The 19,333-nt window shown below is 41.0% G+C and overlaps 1 protein-coding gene across 2 annotated transcripts in view; it reads right to left on the reverse strand.

Moving 5' to 3' along the window:
- The window catches only part of SH3RF3 (SH3 domain containing ring finger 3), a 495,467-nt gene that overhangs the window by 131,055 nt on the left and 345,079 nt on the right, over nucleotides 1-19,333 (reverse strand). The window contains exon 4 of one of the 2 annotated variants that reach the window (XM_063458008.1): nucleotides 9,901-10,254. The exons of the other annotated variant lie outside the window; for it this stretch is intronic. Within the exon in view, the coding sequence (XP_063314078.1) occupies nucleotides 9,901-10,254 (354 nt within the window). The remainder of the gene's footprint in view (nucleotides 1-9,900; nucleotides 10,255-19,333) is intronic. 2 annotated transcript variants of the gene reach the window in all.

Raw genomic sequence — 19,333 nt, forward strand, 5'->3', positions numbered from 1 at the left:
TCTGGGGCCTGACATTATTAACACTAGAAAGAATGAGGAATTGACGTATATCATGGCTCTTAGGTTATAAGGTTGTCTATATAAATATCCTACTTTTTTTTCTCCAAACATTGAGTTTTAGATGGATAAATTTTATCCAACAAAAATATGGGTTACAGTGGAATTAATGATAACTATAAGGTGTCCGTAGAATTGCGTGGAGATCTAAAAAAAACAAAAACATTATACAGATCTTATCATGTATGACAATAATTGATAAAACATATAATAAAACGTGTGTAGGAAGTTTTAATTAAGTCTTGCAACTTTCATTGACTAAGTGAAGCAGTTCAATGCATTTTGGTGATTTTAGAATAAATGTAGAAAAATGTAAACTAAGAGGCGATTTAATTTTTGTGTCTAAATATAGCACTAGTTTATTTAATAGTACACACTGCTTAAGTCAAGGTGATTGTGAATACAGGATATACAAGATATCTCCACAAATAAAAATTATTCTTCATTATCATAAATAGGAGGTTAAGAAACCCACTGAGAACTCAGTCATGGGACAAGGTCCTCGATATAGGGTGATGGGTCTATTGTGCCGATGAGAAAATCCCCTATCTCTGCAAAGAACTGTGTATTGTACTAAACCACCTTGTTGTTCTGTCCTTACTACAGATAAGTGTAGTTTATGAACATATTCTCTATTTCTACCATTGGTATATATATATATATATATATATATATATATATATATATATTATTGTTAAAATATTGTGGGAATTTGCATGTTTGTATGTAAAACTAAGAGAAAAGAGTTGTGATTGCACGTGTGCAATGTAGGACAGGAAGGTGAGAGGAGTGGCATGTTTGCATATTTAAGAAAGCGCGTTAAATGGAACACTTCAAGACCCATACCTTAGTTCAGAGGGTTTCAGACGTTTGGTAAATTTCCACACATCCCTGACAATTATAAAAAAAAATAACAGAAACTGGGCATATTGGGCATGTCCACTATGGCTCAACCATGGACCTCCTCAGCACTAAAAATGGGAGTAAGCAGGAGTGCACACAATCTTTTACTCCCATAATCATTTTAGGGGCAGGGGGTTTGTTTAGTTTTTAAGGGGAAAAATGTTACAAAATTGGGTGACCCTGTAGCCTAATCCATGGGTAGGATATACAAAAGTTGGAGGTGGGCAGCTGTGGCAAGTGCTCAACTCTCCCACAGTCCAAAGAAAGAGGGGTCCAGAGGAGGTGTGACTAGTGCAACATAAGTAGAAACAAAAGTGATTTGTCCTAAATGACAGAGATTTGAGCAGATTCTCCAGGGGGTGTGACCTACACACTAAAACTGCTTCAGTAAGTTAGAGTCATTTTGGTGTTAAGAACATTACTTTCACGTAAATCTGACAAACTGAATAGGTCCTGGCTTACTCCAACCACCATGACCCCTTCTGCATTTAGAAGTGGTGTGGTGGTACAAAACGGTTTTACATACAGAGATATAAAACACTGCACATACAGAGATACAAAATGCTGCACATACAGAGATATAAAACACTGCACATACAGAGATACGAAATGCTGCACATACATAGATATAAAACACTATAGAGCCTGGGACGGCTCTGGACCATGTGAGTGAGAGTCCATATCCCATTCACTCTCCTAAACTGTTTGTTTACAGTTCACACTATGTTTTTTTGGTTTTTTTTTTTCCAGTTTTATAGGCTACCTATGGTAACCTGTGTCTCTAAACCAAAAGGAAATATGTTTGTATAACTATTTCGGTATCAATATTTTTTTTCTCTGCTGTGTCACAGATTATTGTTCCTGGCTAGTATAAACACTATCTTCTGGTTTATACTTATTCTAGTGTTGGGGAATCACTTGGTTTTATACCAGTCTGACACGTTCTTAATCTTGAAGCACCTGTCACACTTTTTTTTCCTTATACTGCACATCAGGGGTAAAGTCCTGGGTAAAAAAAGTGCAGGAACTCACCCAAGATCCACTCCTCCCCGCCCCTCACCCAAAAAAAATGATACGCTTGTATGCAGGGGCTGAGTAAGGGCACGGGGCTGAAGAAGAGGGACAGGAGCTAAAGAAGAGGGACAGGAGCTGAGGAAGAGGGACAGGAGCTGAGGAAGAGGGACAGGAGCTGAGGAAGAGGGACAGGAGCTGAGGAAGAGGGACAGGAGCTGAGGGGGGCATGGGCTGAGGAAGGGGACATGGGCTGAGGTAAGGGACAGAAACTGAGGAAAGGGACAGGAACTGAGGGGCTGAGGAGGGGGGCAGGGGCTGAGGAGGGGGGCATGGGCTGAGGAAGAGGGACAAGGGCTGAGGAAGAGGGACAGGGGCTGAGGAAGAGGGACAGGGGCTGAGGAAGAGGGACAGGGGCTGAGGAAGAGGGACAGGGGCTGAGGAAGAGGAGCAGGGGAAGAGGGGCAGGGGCTGAGGAAGAGGGGCAGGGGCTGAGGAAGAGGGGCAGGGGCTGAGGAAGAGGGGCAGGGGCTGAGGAAGAGGGGCAGGGGCTGAGGAAGAGGAAGAGGGGCAGGGACTGAGGAGGGGGACAGGGGCTGATGCTCGTATACAGGGGCTGAGTAAGAGCACTGGGCTGAGTAAGGTGGACAGGGGCTGAGGAGGGGGACAGGGGCTAAGTAAGGTGACAGTGCTGTGGAAAAGGGACAGGAGCTTAGGAGGAGGGGGGGCATGGGTTGAGGAAGGGGCCATGGGCTGAGTAAGGTGGCAGGGCTGAGGAAGAGGGACAGGAGCTTAGGAGGAGGGGGGGTGGCATGGGCTGAGGAAGGGGCCATGGGCTGAAGAGGTGGACAGAGGCTGAGGAGGGGGACAGGGGCTGATGAAGGGAGCAGGGGCTGAGTAAGGGGACAGGGACTGAGTAAGGGGACAGGGACTGAGTAAGGGGACAGGGCTTGAGGAGGGGGGCAGGGACTGAGGAGGGGGCAGGGACTGAGTAAGGGGACAGGACTTGAGGAGGGGGGCAGGGACTGAGGAGGGAGACAGGGACTGAGGAGGGAGACAGGGACTGAGGAGGGAGACAGGGACTGAGGAGCGAGACAGGGACTGAGGAGCGAGACAGGGACTGAGGAGCGAGACAGGGACTGAGGAGCGGGACAGGGACTGAGGAGGGGGACAGGGACTGAGGAGGGGGACAGGGACTGAGGAGGGGGACAGGGACTGAGGAGGGGGACAGGGACTCAGGAGGGGGACAGGGACTCAGGAAAGGGACAGGGACTCAGGAAAGGGACAGGGACTGAGGAAAGGGACAGGGACTGAGGAAAGGGACAGGGACTGAGGAAAGGGACAGGGACTGAGGAAAGGGACAGGGACTGAGGAAGGGGGACAGGGCCTGAGGAGGGAGACAGGGCCTGAGGAGGGGGGCAGGAACTGAGGAAGGGGAACAGGGCCTTAAATAGGGGGACAGGGACTCAGGAAAGGGACAGGCCTGAGGATGGGGGCAGGGACTGAGGAGGGGGAAGGGGACTGAGTAAGGGGATAGGGCTTGAGGAGGGGGGCAGGGACTGGGGAAAGGGACTAAGGAGGGAGACAGGGACTGAGGAGGGGGGCAGGAACTGAGGAGGGGGGACAGGGCCTTAAATAGGGGGACAGGGACTGAGGAGGGGGGACAGGGCCTTAAATAGGGGGACAGGGACTGAGGAGGGGGGCAGGAACTGAGTAAGGGGATAGGGCTTGAGGAGGGGGACAGGGACTGGGGAAAGGGACTAAGGAGGGAGACAGGGACTGAGGAGGGGGTAAGGAACTGAGGAGGGGGGACTGGGCCTTAAATAAGGGGACAGGGACTCAGGAAACTGATAAAAAAAACAAACAAAAAAAAAACTAAAGTGCCTTCCCCCCTCCCTGAGGCTTACCTTGGGCCAGGAGGGGTGGGACAGGATCTGGAACCTGCAGCCAGTGGAGTCATCCGGCCTCTCCTGATGATGTCAGGAGGAGGGGGCGTGACTTCCTCTGCTCCCCAGCGGTCCTGTGAGAAGAGCAGAGAAAGTCACGCCCCCTCCTACTGACATTATCAGGAGAGGCCGGACGACTCCTCTGACTGCAGGGGGAGAGGTGAGTTTAAAAATCCGAGTCCCCAGTCAGAGGCAGGGGATTCGGATTTGTCCTCCCCCTGCTCTGGCAGCCGCTTGTGCCAGCCCTGGGTCCTGCAGGACTAGTAATGGGAACGGCGTTCCTGCTGTGGAAAAAGTGCAGGAACGCCGTTCCCACGCGTTCCTGCAGGACTCGAGCCCTGCTGCACATACAGAGATATAAAACACTGCACATACAGAGATAAGAAATGCTGCACATACAGAGATATTTGCTCTTTTGTTTTGGGGGTCAATTGGGAATTTAAAATGTTTTAAAGTATTTTATGAAAGTGTTGGGGTAATACTTCAAGCAAAAATGAAATACAAATTGGTACAAATATTTCACTAGGACTAGGAGCACTAGAAGGCTGTTCCAGAAAACTTGTAAATCTTTCCATTTCGATTTCTAGCTTCCCCTCTAAACGGTCTTAAATCTGAGTGAGATGAGCATGCTCACACTTTTCAAGGTAATCTCCTTCATGTTCTGGGTCTGTAGTATGAGCATGCACACAGCATACTTCCACACCTAGGTCGGTGCAGCACATCTCCTCAACTGACTTAAAGGGACACTCCATTACCAAAACACAAAATAAATAAAAATCCCTGTTTAGTAGATATACCCCATTGAAAATGCATACATTTAATTATGCATTTTTTCCATTAGGGTTATATCTAAAAACATCTTGTAAAACATGCATTTCTCTTGTCTACTGCCTTTGCAAGCCCTCCCCTTATAACTCGGCCTAGAGTTCCCTAGCTGTCCAATCATAGACTTCCCAATGCAGCTCAATGAGAAGTATTTGCAAGGCAGGTGCACTGGGCAATTGCTACCTGTTGAGTTTAGCTCCACTGAGCTTAACAGACAAGGAAGTAACATGTATATAGCTCTACAAAAAAACAAAAAATATACAGCAAAAGGTACTTAACTTCCAATGAGATGTAGCTTCCCAGGTGGTATTCCTAAATCACCACTCTTTTAACATGCAAACAAAAACGATATTTGGGAGTCAGCTAGACATCTAAAAAAGAATAAATAAACCAAACATAGTGTAACACAGTTGGATACAATGTATCTACGCTTTTTAAAAATGCACTCACAGTGTGTTAAGGAAAATGCGCCTTGGGGTGCCTCCCCTGGTATAGGGAGGCAACTATCACCTCCTTTAGGTTCCTCCAGGTGCAGGACTGGTCCACAATAAATTTCAGAGAGTCAGGAAATTCAGCTCCGTGAAAAATTTATTTGGTACAAAATAATGATAAAAATAATATAAAATATAAAAAATATATCTTGTTTTTATCATAATTTTTGTACCAAATACATTTTTCACGGATCTGAATTTCCTGACTCTCTGAAATTTATTGTGGACCAGTCCTGCACCTGGAGGAACCTAAAGTAAGTGATTGCCCCCCTATACCAGGGGAGGCACCCCAAGGTGCATTTTCTTCAATACACTGTGAGTGCATTTTTAAAAAACTTAGATCGATTTTAATTGTAATATCGTTTTTGTTTGCAGGAAGTAACATGACCTGTTGTCTGATTGAAAGCCAAGGGTGTAAGTAAATTCATAAAAGTGTCAATTTCTATTGGAATCTGCACTTTTTGCAAAATGAAGAGGACACAACATAATCTGTTTCAGCAACCTAAGGTGCTTTCAGTGCTTTATGGGTCTGGAGTGTCCCTTTAACTCCTTAAGGAAGCATTTTTGCATTACCGACCGTTGACGGTCCTGAACCGTCCTAACGGTCTTAGTTACTTACCCAATCGCCGTCGTTTGGGTCCTAACGGTCTTAGTTACTTACCCAATCGCCCAGACAGTCTCCCCATGGCGGATTAGGACCCCTGGGGCCATGTGATCGCTCAACAGAGCGATCACATGGTCACAATAGGTGTCCATGTGTCTGCCTGCAGGGGGACTGCCTGTCTATATATCATATATATATAATGTCATACTAAGTGTATTTTTATATTAATATGTACATATATTAATATAAAAATACACTTATAATTAAATTACACACGTATATATATATAATATATATAATAACTATATATATTGTATATATATTATTATAAAATACAAATAATAAGTAATTTAAATTAAATTAAAACATTTAAAAATAATAATAACAATGTAAAAAAATATATATATCTATATGAAATTTTATACTAACTGTATTTTGATATTAATATATATATATATTTATATCAAAATACACTTAGAATGAAATTGTATATATATCTATGTATATATAAATAAATAAAAATAATACGAAATATACATATGTCCATATACAAAATTACATAAAAAATTATATAAATATACACGTAGACTTCAACTATATAAATATGCTTATATATTTAAATTCTACGTGAGTATTTATGTAATATTTTTACATAATTAATTAATATTATTGATTGCAATTTGAGGGACCTGCCTGCCAACCCAGGCCGAAAGTCCAGAGAATTTAATTTGCTAGCACTGTATTTTACCCTGTAACGTAAAACCTGAACATGGTGGCTACTATTTTACTCGGGAGACTTTGCTGAACACAAATATTAGTGATTCAAAACAGTAAAGCATATCACAGCGATGATATTGTCAGTGAAAGTGACTTTTTTGCATTTTTCACACACAAACAGCACTTTTACTGATGATATAATTGTTGTGATACGTTTTCCAGTTTTGAAACACTAATATTTGTGTTCAGCAAAGTCTCCTGAGTATAACAGTACCCCCCATGTACAGGTTTTATAGCGTTTTTGAAAGTTACAGGGTCAAATATATGGGTTAAATATTTTTACATTGAAAATGACCAGGTTGGTTACGTTGCCTTTGAGAACATATGGTAGCCCAGGAATGAGAATTACCCCCATGATGGCATACCATTTGCAAAAGAAGTCAACCCAAGGTATTGCAAATGGGGTATGTCCAGTCTTTTTTTAGTAACCACTTAGTCACAAACACTGGCCAAAATTAGCGTTCAATTTAGTTTTTTACTTTTTTCACACACAAACAAATATGAACGCTAACTTTGGCCAGTGTTTGCGACTAAGTGGTTACTAAAAAAGTCTGGACATACCCCATATTGAATACCGTGGGTTGTCTACTTTAAAAAAAAAATTGTACAGGTGGGTGTTATTCAGAGATTTGTGACAGATAATAGTGTTACAATGTGACTATTGATAAATTTTAAAAATGTATGTTTTGAAACCGCAATATCCTACTTGTACTTATAGCCCTATAACATGCAAAAAAATAGCATAAAAGCACGTAAACACTGGGTATTTTTAAACTCAGGACAAAATTTTGAATCTATTTAGCAGTTTTTTTCATTCACTTTTGTAGATGAGTAAAAGATTTTTCACGTAAAAGTAAAAAAACATGTATTTTTTTCAATTTTTCCATCATATTTTTTCATTTAAAAAAAAAATAAATTACATGAGATTATATAAATAATGGTATGTAAGAAAGCCCCTTTTGACCTGAAAAAAACAATATATAATTTGTATGGGAACAGTAAATGAGAGAGCGGAAAATTACAGCTAAACACAAACACCACAAAAGTGTAAAAAGATGCCTGGTCGCAAATGTATAACATCGCAAAAACAGTTCGGTCCTTAAGGGGTTAAAGGAGCACTATAGTGCCAGGAAAACAAACTCTAGGAAAACAAACTGGCACTATAGGGTCATTAGGTCCCACCCCCACAGTCAGGGCCCCCCTCCCGCTGGGCTGATGGTGTTAAAACCCCTTCAGCCACTTACCTTTCTACAGCGCCGGGCTCCCTCTGTGCTGGGGATCTCTCCACCCCCTGCCAATGTCAGTTCCGACTGCGCATGCACGGCAAGAGCCGCGCGCGTATTCAAACAGCCCATATGAAAGCATTACATATTACTGCTTTCCTATGGATGTCCAGCATCTTCTCACTGTGATTTTCACAGTGAGAATCACGGAAGCGCCTGCTATGTTTTCAGCTGCTGGGTTAAAACTAGAGGGACCTGGCACCCAGACCACTTCATTGAGCTGAAGTGGTCTGGGTACCTATAGTGGTCCTTTAAGTAGCAGGGTATACATTCTCACATCATGCAAACACTTGGATGGCCAGTAAGGAGCCTTATATTCCCTATATATTGTCAGTGGAAAGACAAGTGTAGGATAGGACAAGGCAAAACTTACAAGAACAGCAAGAATTTAATAAGCTGTAGTGGTCATTGTGCTTGAAGTGCCCCTTCAAGGGTGTTAGTGAATCCATAATGAAAAAATCAATATACAAAATTACACAGATTTATACTGTGTATTGGTATACATTCATTGACACTGACAGTACACATATATACAGACATTAACCTCATACACATGTACACTCAACATGCACACATTCACATTCACACATTCACATTCACACATTCACACTCAACATGCACACATAGACACATTTAACCTCACATTACAAACAAATACATATATGCAATTATACTGACTACCCTCAAAACATTCTTCATAGAAAAGCACATGCATGTATTCACTGTTCACACAGAGAAAACATTCAACATAATTTTTTTGCACTTAGAAATGCACATATGGATTTACAATGAAACTACAAACAAAAATATGCATTCACTCCACATGGAAAAACAGACATTTTCACACAAGGACATCATACTCTTTTTACACCTTTAGTCACACTAACATTAAACACACAACCACCAAATGACATTGACACACAGAAATAAGATAACAATCTAAAGTATACTACTTAATGTATATAACATACACTTTTAGGGGCAAAGAGCTTAATTATGCCTATTGACCTAGATTGCCTCTAGATGAGCATGTATTATATCTGAAATAGATTAAATTGTTAGTAAAGTTTTAGAAATCACATGCTTAGATGATTTGCATTCATATTAGTTGTTATTTTGTTTTGTAACTTTTAAACCATCCATAAGCCATGAATAACAAGCTGGATATTTTGTAATAGTGTGCTCCTGCTGTTGCTGTCAAAATAAGGGCAATATGCAGACGCTTATAAAAGTTCTTAAAATATTAGAATTATAGTTAGTAAGTGGGAACCATGCAAAGGGAAAACTCGGAAAAAAAGGACATAAAAGAGTAATTCAGACTTTGTATGTAAGAGAAATATACTAGCCTAGCACATTGATACATACAAGTCATATACATTTCGATAATGTAAAAATCTAATTCAAAAGAGCCACATTAACCATGAGAACATAAAAAGTTCAGCAGTTTAAGATATTTTAGGAACAACTTTAATGACATTCAACAAAAACGTAGAAGTGCTAAGAAACAAGGTATATGGTTGGAAACCATTACCCAATGTCCATAAACCGACTTCCACTTTTTATGTTGGTTATGTATTTGGGATGGGCTTCCCCAATGTTCGATGGCCTGCTCGTCTATTTTTTGCTGTTGTTTGCATCAAACTCATGATATGACATTTCTAATTCCTAGTTTGACGGTTAGAAGCATGATCAGGAAATGACAATGTATGCGAGTATGGTGTATACACAAAATGACAATACGTAATGAAATGAAATGTATTACTAATATTTTAACACTGCACCATGTTCATTACTGAAAAGGTGGTGAGATTGTTTTTGTTTTCTTAAAACTGGTAAAACCCTTTATGTTCTAATGATTAATAGTGAATAATTTTAGGGGGACTTGTCCACTTTCACAGAGTTGTCAAATTCAGCAGGTATGCCAATAAATAACGTATGTCTTAAAAAAGGGGGAAGTAATTTGTACATCCATACCCTCATCCTGCGACTCTGTAAAAGTTTACCTGGACTGGAGCACTGGATGAAAGTTGAGTCAAGCCTCCGATTCTGGCAGCAGCACGGGGATCACTAGAACTGATCAAAACAGGAGCACTAATTTCCATGGAGTGCCTATTATTCATGGCATGGGAGGATTTGTGCGTCATACTGAGGGCGGTGAAGGAGTGGCGTTTCTTGGTATTCCTCTTGATGTCGACATGCCTCTGGTTAGCATTGACCACTCCAGAACTGTTTAAAGTAGGGCTTTTAGTCACACTGACTACCAAGTTGGCATCAAATGATACAGGGACATCATAGACTGGTACTGAAGAAATGCTCGTCTTGTCCTTCTCAATGAGCTGTTTTGCTGTCTCGTTCAGCTGAGTGCAGAAGGGGGACATTAAGGGGGGAAAAAAAAAGAAAATAAATTAAATAAGTCTCATAGTGCAATTTGTCGGAACATCTATAGTGGATCCCTCAAGTGGCATGAAAACTAACCACATGAAAGATAAAGTACTGGAGCACATAAATTATATGGGTATGTGTAAAATAAGTATTTTACTGCACGATGCATGTGTGTAGCATGTTTTTAATACAACAATATTTCGTATTTCTCAGAGTGTGTTCTATATGTTCCTTGAGTATGTTATTTTGTTATATTTCTTACTTTCTTGGCTAAATTAAAAATAAAGTAAACATGTTTAATGAAATCGTAGTCACCGTGAGAAAGATTTGAATATGAAAACACTGGGTGAGCGATTTACCGGGATATTCCAAGATAGCTCAATATTATTGAAATAATAGTGTGAACAAGTTAGTTTTGCATTTATGTGTATATATATGCGATCGTTGTGTTGTCATATTAATGATTTACCTTTTTTGTTCCTGAATGATATACACATCAATCAGTGCATTCTTTGTGGCTAATCTAAAGGGTTAAAACACATCTAAATTCAACCTGTGCATTAATTGAGAAGAGCTATCTGCTATTACTTACACAAGACACGCGTATGCTAATATCTATTCACATTATTCAACCAAATGTCTACTTAAAATCTATATTAATTTAAAATCTCAGTACATTCAAAACATCAGACCCATTATAACAAATTGTAGAATTTCAGCCTGAACACTGAACACTATACATTTATGATGAGTGGGAGATTAAAATCATCAATTGATCATGGAAACATTAACCGTATTAACTGATCCTAATGGGTGCAGAACATAAATACTTATAAAAAGAGGATTAATATATTAATAGTCATGTCCCTACAGACACCATAACCCACTTAGCAGCAAAAGTAATGTTTCTTCTCTACTACTCTAGTGTGAATTGTTAATATGGTATTTGCAGAGCTGAAATAAGGTTGCCAGGGCCCAAAGCAGGGTTCCAGATTGAAGCCCGGTTCTAGAGCCCTGGACTCTGTAAGTGGTGTGTGTGTATGCAGTGGTTAAGTGTTGTGTGTGTGAGAGGTTTATGAGGAGAGGTTGAGTGTTTTTCTGTGGCGACTGAATTGTGAATGTGTAAGGGAGTCTGAGTGTGGCTGAGTGTTATTTGCGTAATGGATTTTGAGTGTTGTAGCAATATGTGTGTATTCCTTCCTCCTGCTTACCATTCCTGGTGGCCCAGTGGAGGAGCTCCATTATCTGAACCAATATTTGCACTTTAAGAGTGCTCTTATGGTTCTGGCGCTCAGTTGACCGCCTGTTCTTCTCTGAGTCATGTAGGAACACTGGAGGGTGTGTGTGATGGTGCTCTTAATATTGATACAGACCATGTTCCTTTACCAATGTGCATCTTAGGATATCCCTTTTGGCCTGAGGAGGGCCTGCTCAAATCCAAAGCTCAAGACAGACCTTCTCAGACAGAGGCCCACAGGGTAAACCGGCTCTGGGAATGTGTTAGTCTCACTACAGCGATCCTCATCAAATTAATCTACACTCTGTATAAAAATAGATTTTGTAGAAATGTAGATAACATATTGCTGTGGAATTTGATGAAGTCTCTTGAATAACACTTCACAGTGCCACATGCTTGTATGTTATTATCATCATTATAATGTGGTTGTTTAAAAAATAAAAAATAAAAATTTAACCTCATGTTACCACTTACTCCCCAAGGGTCATGTTTTCTCTCCAGACCTTCTCAGATAGTGGTATTTCATAAGGAGTACATTAAAGGAACACTATAGACTCAGGAATAAAACCATGTATTCCGGACACTATAGTGCCTGTGTGGCTGTTTAGATCCCTCGATTTGAAAAGGTAATTTTACTCACCTTTTCTCCGAAGCTGTGCTGGCTTGCAGCGGCTGATCCCTTCTGACTCTGCCTCCATGACTGAGATAATCAGTTTTGATGATCTTAGACAATCCAATGCTTTCCATTGGAAATCATGCAATCAATGCATACAGGGTATCAATGTAAACACTACCTTTTCTCTGAACATTAAAACATAAAAACATTGGAAAGCCTGAAGGGACAGGCCTTAGACACCAGAACTAAACTATGACTTGTATTGTTAAATATCACTATCCACTTTCCAGAAATAGTTTATTCAAATAATATTTCTATATTTCAGTAAATATCAGTCATCTAGCACAAATATTTTACTGCTATGTATGTGATGAGTGTGATACAGTCTACAGTACTCAAACCACCAGTACTAATTAACAATGCTCCAAACAATGCTGGAATTAGTGTCGGTAAGCAACTGTAATATTTTACTAGAATGTCGTGTAACCAGCTGCCCTTCCCAACATGGAACTGCTATTGCAGCCAGCGCCACACATGTCTGTCAATTATTCATCCAAAAGCTGATCACATTTCTTAATCTTACAATGACCATGATTCCCCATTAAATCATTCTCCAGACTAATGCTACCAAGTACTTGCCAGCAAGCTTTCATTTCTAGTAAAACCAGATGGTTTAGCCTGATTCAAGGAGACGTTTTCACTCATTTTAGCAACTGTGAATGGTTATCACTGGAAAAAAACAACTGCCAAGAGAAACTCCCATAGCTAAAGCAGCATCACAATCAAACAGATATTTCTTTAAAACAGGCAATTTTTTTACTTTATTTACTATTTTGTCTTTTGTCTCAGCTCCAGTATATTCAGCATTTATAATATGGTGTCTAGTTGGTTTGATAATATAGAAATACTGCTCCCATGGTCATTTGTGTGTATTTAGTATGACAAATCATCAGGAGACTTGTAGTTTTAAAACATCGGGGGATCTACCTTTTGGGTATCCATGATTTACAGGAATCTTCTCCATCCTGCTCAAAGTAGCCATTTTGACTGAACTATGAATCCACTATACAGCAATTTGCTGATGTATTACCAGCTGTTACTTAAAATGTACTTAAACACGTCACAATACTTTGTCTCCTCTTTTTAAAGTGGCTCTGACTCTTTGCAGGTAATGTCTTGAAAAGGACATTCTAAACGGGGCGCCGCAAAATGTTTCCCTGGTGTTATAGTCATAGCACCAGGAACTGTGCCTCGCTCTCTCCTGACAGCTCTGCAGAACTGTAGGGGAGATCAGAGATCTTCCTCACCGCCTGCTAGCACTGTAATGCTGCAGCCGGTAGGGGAGGGAGGGGTGGAGAGAGGAACCGGGGCAGCTCTAACCAGCGAGAGTGAACTCTAGCCTCAAGAGCTGCTAGAGTTCACTCTCACCACTTGGACCACCCAGGCCTCCCCACAGGACCACCAGGGATTGTCTTGTACTGTTCCCCCCACCCAGGCAAAGGTAGGAAGGGAGGCGGGAATATACAAATATTTTTTTTTAATTTATTTTAAAATTATTTCATAAAAAAAGTTTATGAAAGTATGTGTAATCAACCCTCCTACTCTCACATACCCACACTAGTTCCCCCTATACACTCCCACTGCCCCATACACGCACACTGCCCTTCACACACACACTGCCCCCCATAAACACACACTGTACCCCTCACACATACTGCCCCATACACACACACACACTGTACTCCTCACACACACTGCCCCTATATACAGACACCCCCCCATACACACACTGCCCCCATATACACACACACACACTGTACCCCTCCCACACACACTGTACCCTTCACACACATTGCCCACACACACACACACTGCCCCCTCAAACACTCCTCCCCCTGACACACACACACTGTACCCCTCCATACACACACTGCCCCCAAAACATACACTGTACTCCACACACACACTGCACCCTTCAAACAAACACACACACACACACAATGCACTCCTCACATACACTACATCCTTCACACACACACAATACATCCTTCACAAAAACAATGCCCCCCATACACACACTGCACTTCTCACACAAACACACACTGCACCCCTCACACACACACACTGCACCCCTCACACACACACACATTACTACACCTATCCCCTACTACAGCCCATATCCCGGCAGACCCCAGGTAAGTTGTCAAACTGTTCTTAAACTGTTTGACTACTTACCCTGGGAGGGCACCACGGCACTCCTGGCACATAACCACTACAGAGTGCTGTAGTGGTTATTGTGCCTGGATTGTTTCTTTAAATAATATACCAGTAATTTTGAGAGGTGGGCCCTATAGAAGTGTAGGTGGAGTCTGAGGGACAGATGAGGGGATAACCCTAAGTAAATTGGTACAAAGAAAAAGGAGGAAGGTACTGTCCCTGTATGGTATTAGAAAAAATCTCAGAGAAGGTAAAAGAAATAGGTCTTTAATTAATTAGAGTACTTAACACACGCACTAAAAATAAAACAATCAGTGGTCATCGCTGCCTCAGTGATGGATAACTGGGGCAGAAACGGATGACTGAGCCTTAACACTACTAAAGTGAGGAATATATACAGACGGGGAGTGAGGAAAATAAAGGGTATATTTACATAAGACAAACAACTTGGGGCGCTAGTCACCGGATAACGGTGAAGTGGATAAGTCCCTAAACCAGTAAGCAGGGTGTACTTAACCGAAAGGTCTGAGCCTAGAGGTAATGGAGTAGCTACTAGTCAATTAGTCGTCTTATTAAAACCTCTAGGTCTAAATAAATGTAGTACACCTAGTACATAGACAACTCCGATACACACGGAGGTAGCTAGTATATACACACAGTATTAGATGTTACTGGTTTAGTTAGTGGCACAGCCGAGCGTCAGGACGGTAATCAATGTAATTGGTAATGATCACAATGGTGTCTGGATACGTCCTTGCGCAGGGGTGCTGTGTGTACAGTATACTGTGTATGGACCGGGAACAGCACAGTAACTTAGACGTCAGTCAGCCTGTGTCAGTCATGCGTTTAAATGTCTTCGGTCCTATATATGGACCGAGAATCACACAATAACTAAATGTAAATTAGTCTGTGCGTTTAAATGCTTAGGTCCGGTACACAGTGGACAGGATCCACTAATTGCCAACAAATGGCATTAGTAGCAAGGGTAGCACTGTTACTCGTCGTCAATTAACCGTGTAGGTGCCGGTTTCAGTAGCAGAGAGAGGAGAGTAAACAGAAGTGTGTGCCCCTTATCAATAAATTAAAAATCGTTGCGCAGTCTGTTGAGAGCCAGGTAGAGTCACCCTAATCGAGGTGAGGTGTCTCAGTAGCACCGTTAAGGAGACAGTAAGGTAGTGCCCCTTTGTAGAGCACCCAGTGAGATAGTGAGAGAACCTTAAGCTGTGCCTTCAAGGGCACCTACGGCTAAAGAGAAATCTCGAATAACTATCTGTTGTAAAGTAGCAAATGCCCTAATCTGTGCCTTCGAGGGCACCTGTCTATAGTGCTAACAGTGCTAGGCTAAATCAGAACAGAGTGGCAATAAGAGTCTTAGACGGCTGTAGTCTATCAGTCCAACTTCAGTACGGTCAGAAGAAGGAGCGTAAGCGTAGCTGAGGTGGCTAGGAATATAGTAGCACACCTAGTGTTATCAGATCACACCAGGTAAGATCAGTGTCATGAGCCCCGACGCGCGTTTCACACAACACACAGGCTCATCAGGGGGAACTGACTCCCCGGACGGAGTGAGCTTAAAAAGCCCGCCCCAGGTCCCGATTGGACAGGCCGCCGGTATGACGTCATTGGTAGCTTTCAGAGAATACGGTGGCTCGGCAAGGTCAATATTGATACAGGGCAAAGGTAATGCCTAGGGAATGGTAATCCCGATATGGATGCCGAGCAGGATGCTACCGTGGACAATATAAGATCCCTAGTATGAGTGCCTAGGACAATATAATGGTCATGGAGATGTACTACCAGGGATAACAGCCAGCGGTTAGTAATGTGGCAAATTTTAAGAAATATTGGAATGCATGTGAGAAGAGGTGGGGTTTAATGCATAATAACAGTTAAGTATTTAAGTGTTACATGGCAGCACCAAGGGGTACTGAATGTTGGATAGCATGAAAGAAAGTATATTGTGCTCATCAGTGAATGAATGCTGTGTAATTGAATTCTTCATTCAATCCTGAGGGGGCCAATGTCTTAAAAAGGTAGATCCATTTGGATTCTTTTTGTAGAAGGATTTTGTTAAAATTTCCTTTCCTTTGGTTTGGTGTGAGTCTTTCAATTGCCTGGAATTTTAGGTTTTCTGGTTTGCCTTCGTGGAAGTTGTTGATGTGTCTGGACACCGGTGTCGGGGTCACAGTATTGTTGATGGAGTTGACGTGTTGGAGAATTCTTCTTCGAAACTGCTGGAAAGTCTTTCCTATGTACTGGGTGCCGCAGACGCATGTGATGATATAGATAATGCGTGTAGTGCTGCAGTTCACCAGTGCATTGGTCGTGATGGTAATATTGGTTTGTGTAGACTGAACGGTTTTTGAAGGTGTGATGTACTGGCACGCCTTACAGTGGCCACATCTGTAGGTTCCCCTGGGAGGGCACCACGGCACTCCTGGCACATAACCACTACAGAGTGCTGTAGTGGTTATTGTGCCTGGATTGTTTCTTTAAATAATATACCAGTGTCCCTCCCGAGATTAGGTTTTGCATTCGCCCTTGACAGGGAAGCAGTTCTGCTGAACAGTGGCCCAGTCTATGCCGCAGCGCTGTTTTTTTGGGGGGCGCCTTGGAAAAATATTGAAATATTAAGGGCGCCTTGAACCTAAAGTTTGAAAACACTGGTATAGATCATGCTCGTAAAGGCTCAATACTCAATTTGCTCCTATTTAGGGATCATATTACTTTAATTATGCAGCACTAGCCCCTTGCTGGAACCCACGCAGCCTTCTTACAAACTTCCTGAAAAAAAGTACATTTCCCTTTTAGTTTCCTTTATTGCATAGGGTGTTTAATTTAGAATTTCTTATTTCCTGCTCTGTTAAGCAGCCTAAATGGCAAACAATTGAGCAATGAAGGGGCATGATCCATACACTAAAGCTGCTGCATTAAGCAAAAGTTCTGCTGGTGCTTAGAGTCGCCGTTTAAATTAACCAATTTTTTTGTCCCTCTGTTTTTCCTGTTTTTATTTATTTTTTTATTAACCTGAAGCAAGAGATGTAGCATATAATCATATCATCATACATCAACTCTGTATATAGATTGCTTTGCAGAGAAACTTAAAAATATTAATTATGCATATTTACACAGTTTGTATTTTTCATTTATTTGCTTACTTAGTAAATGAAAAACTTCAGACAGTATACAGTTATCTTTCAATATTTTAAACATAATATGAAATGTTAGTATAAAAGTAAAAATGCTATTTTTTTTCACATACAGTAGATGTAACAAAAATATACCAATATAAATGGTCAGTGCTTATAGGTACGTGGGAGGATCCTGAAGGCATTACTTATAGTACAGGCATTACAGTACAGCTTAAAGGGACACTTTGGGCACACAGACCACTTCAGTCCATTGAAGTGGTCTGGGTGCCAACTTCCATCACCCTTAACCCTGCAAGTGTAATTATTGCAGTTTTTATAAACTGCAATAATCACCGTTCAGGGTTAAGTCCTCCTCTAGTGGCTGTCTACCAGACAGCCACAACAGGGACTTCCAGGTTCTTAGACGACTTTTGGTCACTTAAACGACGCTGGACATCCTCACAGTATGCATGAGGACCTCCAACGATGTCGGAATCTCCATAGGAAAGTATTGAATAATGCTTTCCTATGGGGAGATCGTAATGCGAGCGCGGCCATGGCCGCACATGGACATTAGGTCTCCTCCACCGGCGCATATTGGTAAGTGTCTGAAGGGGGTTTAACCCCTTCAGCGATGTGGGATGGGGGAGGGAGGGGGGCACTCTAGGATTCTACAGTGCCAAGAAAACAGGTTTGTTTTCCTGGCACTAGAAAATCCCTTTAATAAACATTGTAACAGAATGTAAAATGAATAATGCCCACAAAATTAAATACATTTAAGGTCACATATTTCTAAAATAAAGGTATTTAATTATATATATAGTAAATTGGACTGTTAATGTAATGAAGTGAGAGTCCATTCACTCCTTCCTGATATGACCCATTGAACTTCCTGTACTGTTTGAAAGCAGGGGGTGAGCTTATATTTTCAGCAAATTTACATGCCTTATATCAGTGATATTTTGTGCCAGAGAAATGTGTTCCTCTACAGGCTGGTAATCATAACCAGAATATAAATGAGGGTACGAGAGGCTTCATGGACTAAATTTCATTCTGCAAAATACATTATAAAACTGTCCATGGAAGGCAAACTGCAGACATTATGGATAGAGAAGAACAAAATGGAAGTACTCAGGTATATAAATATATATATATATATATATATATATATATATATATATATATATATATATATAAAAGCAAGTGGCAATGGGAGGCATGTAGTCATTAAGATCTAAAGAGCATAAGGAGAGGAAAACTGAAAGACAACAGCTAACAGTGCCACTTTCAATGTGATATCAATTCACTAAATCAAAGCTTGTGTGATTAGATATCACGCTATAAAATTACAATGTGCTAACTTGTGCTGTCTTCCCAAACACATCAGTGGATATTAGTTTTAACCAGTCTTTATTATATTTTTATTCTTAATAGACAAGTACAGGTAGCTCTTATATGTTAAAGGGCACTCTGAACACCATAACCACTGTACCTAACTGTATCAGTTATGTTGCAGAGTGTGCTATTGCCATCCTTACTAAACAATGAATGGTGCAGGAGTTACAAAGGAATTGCAAATCTATAGATAAACACAGCAGAGCAGAAAATAAAGCTAAGCAGAACCTTTCCACTTCATCTAGTTTGGATTAGTGAATATTCCTGTAAGAAGAAACTCTTTATGCAGACAGTCATTCTATTAACCTATCAAATGAATATACAGGTAAAACATATTGTTAATAGGAGGATTCTAGAACAGTAGTTATTATAAATATAACTATCGGATTATCAATCACCCCTGAGGAAATCGCACTGGCAGATGTGGTTTAAAGAATACAATTGAAAAGTAATGTATC

This window comes from Pelobates fuscus, chromosome 1, assembly GCF_036172605.1.
Source record: "Pelobates fuscus isolate aPelFus1 chromosome 1, aPelFus1.pri, whole genome shotgun sequence".
Taxonomy (NCBI): Eukaryota; Metazoa; Chordata; class Amphibia; order Anura; family Pelobatidae; genus Pelobates; species Pelobates fuscus.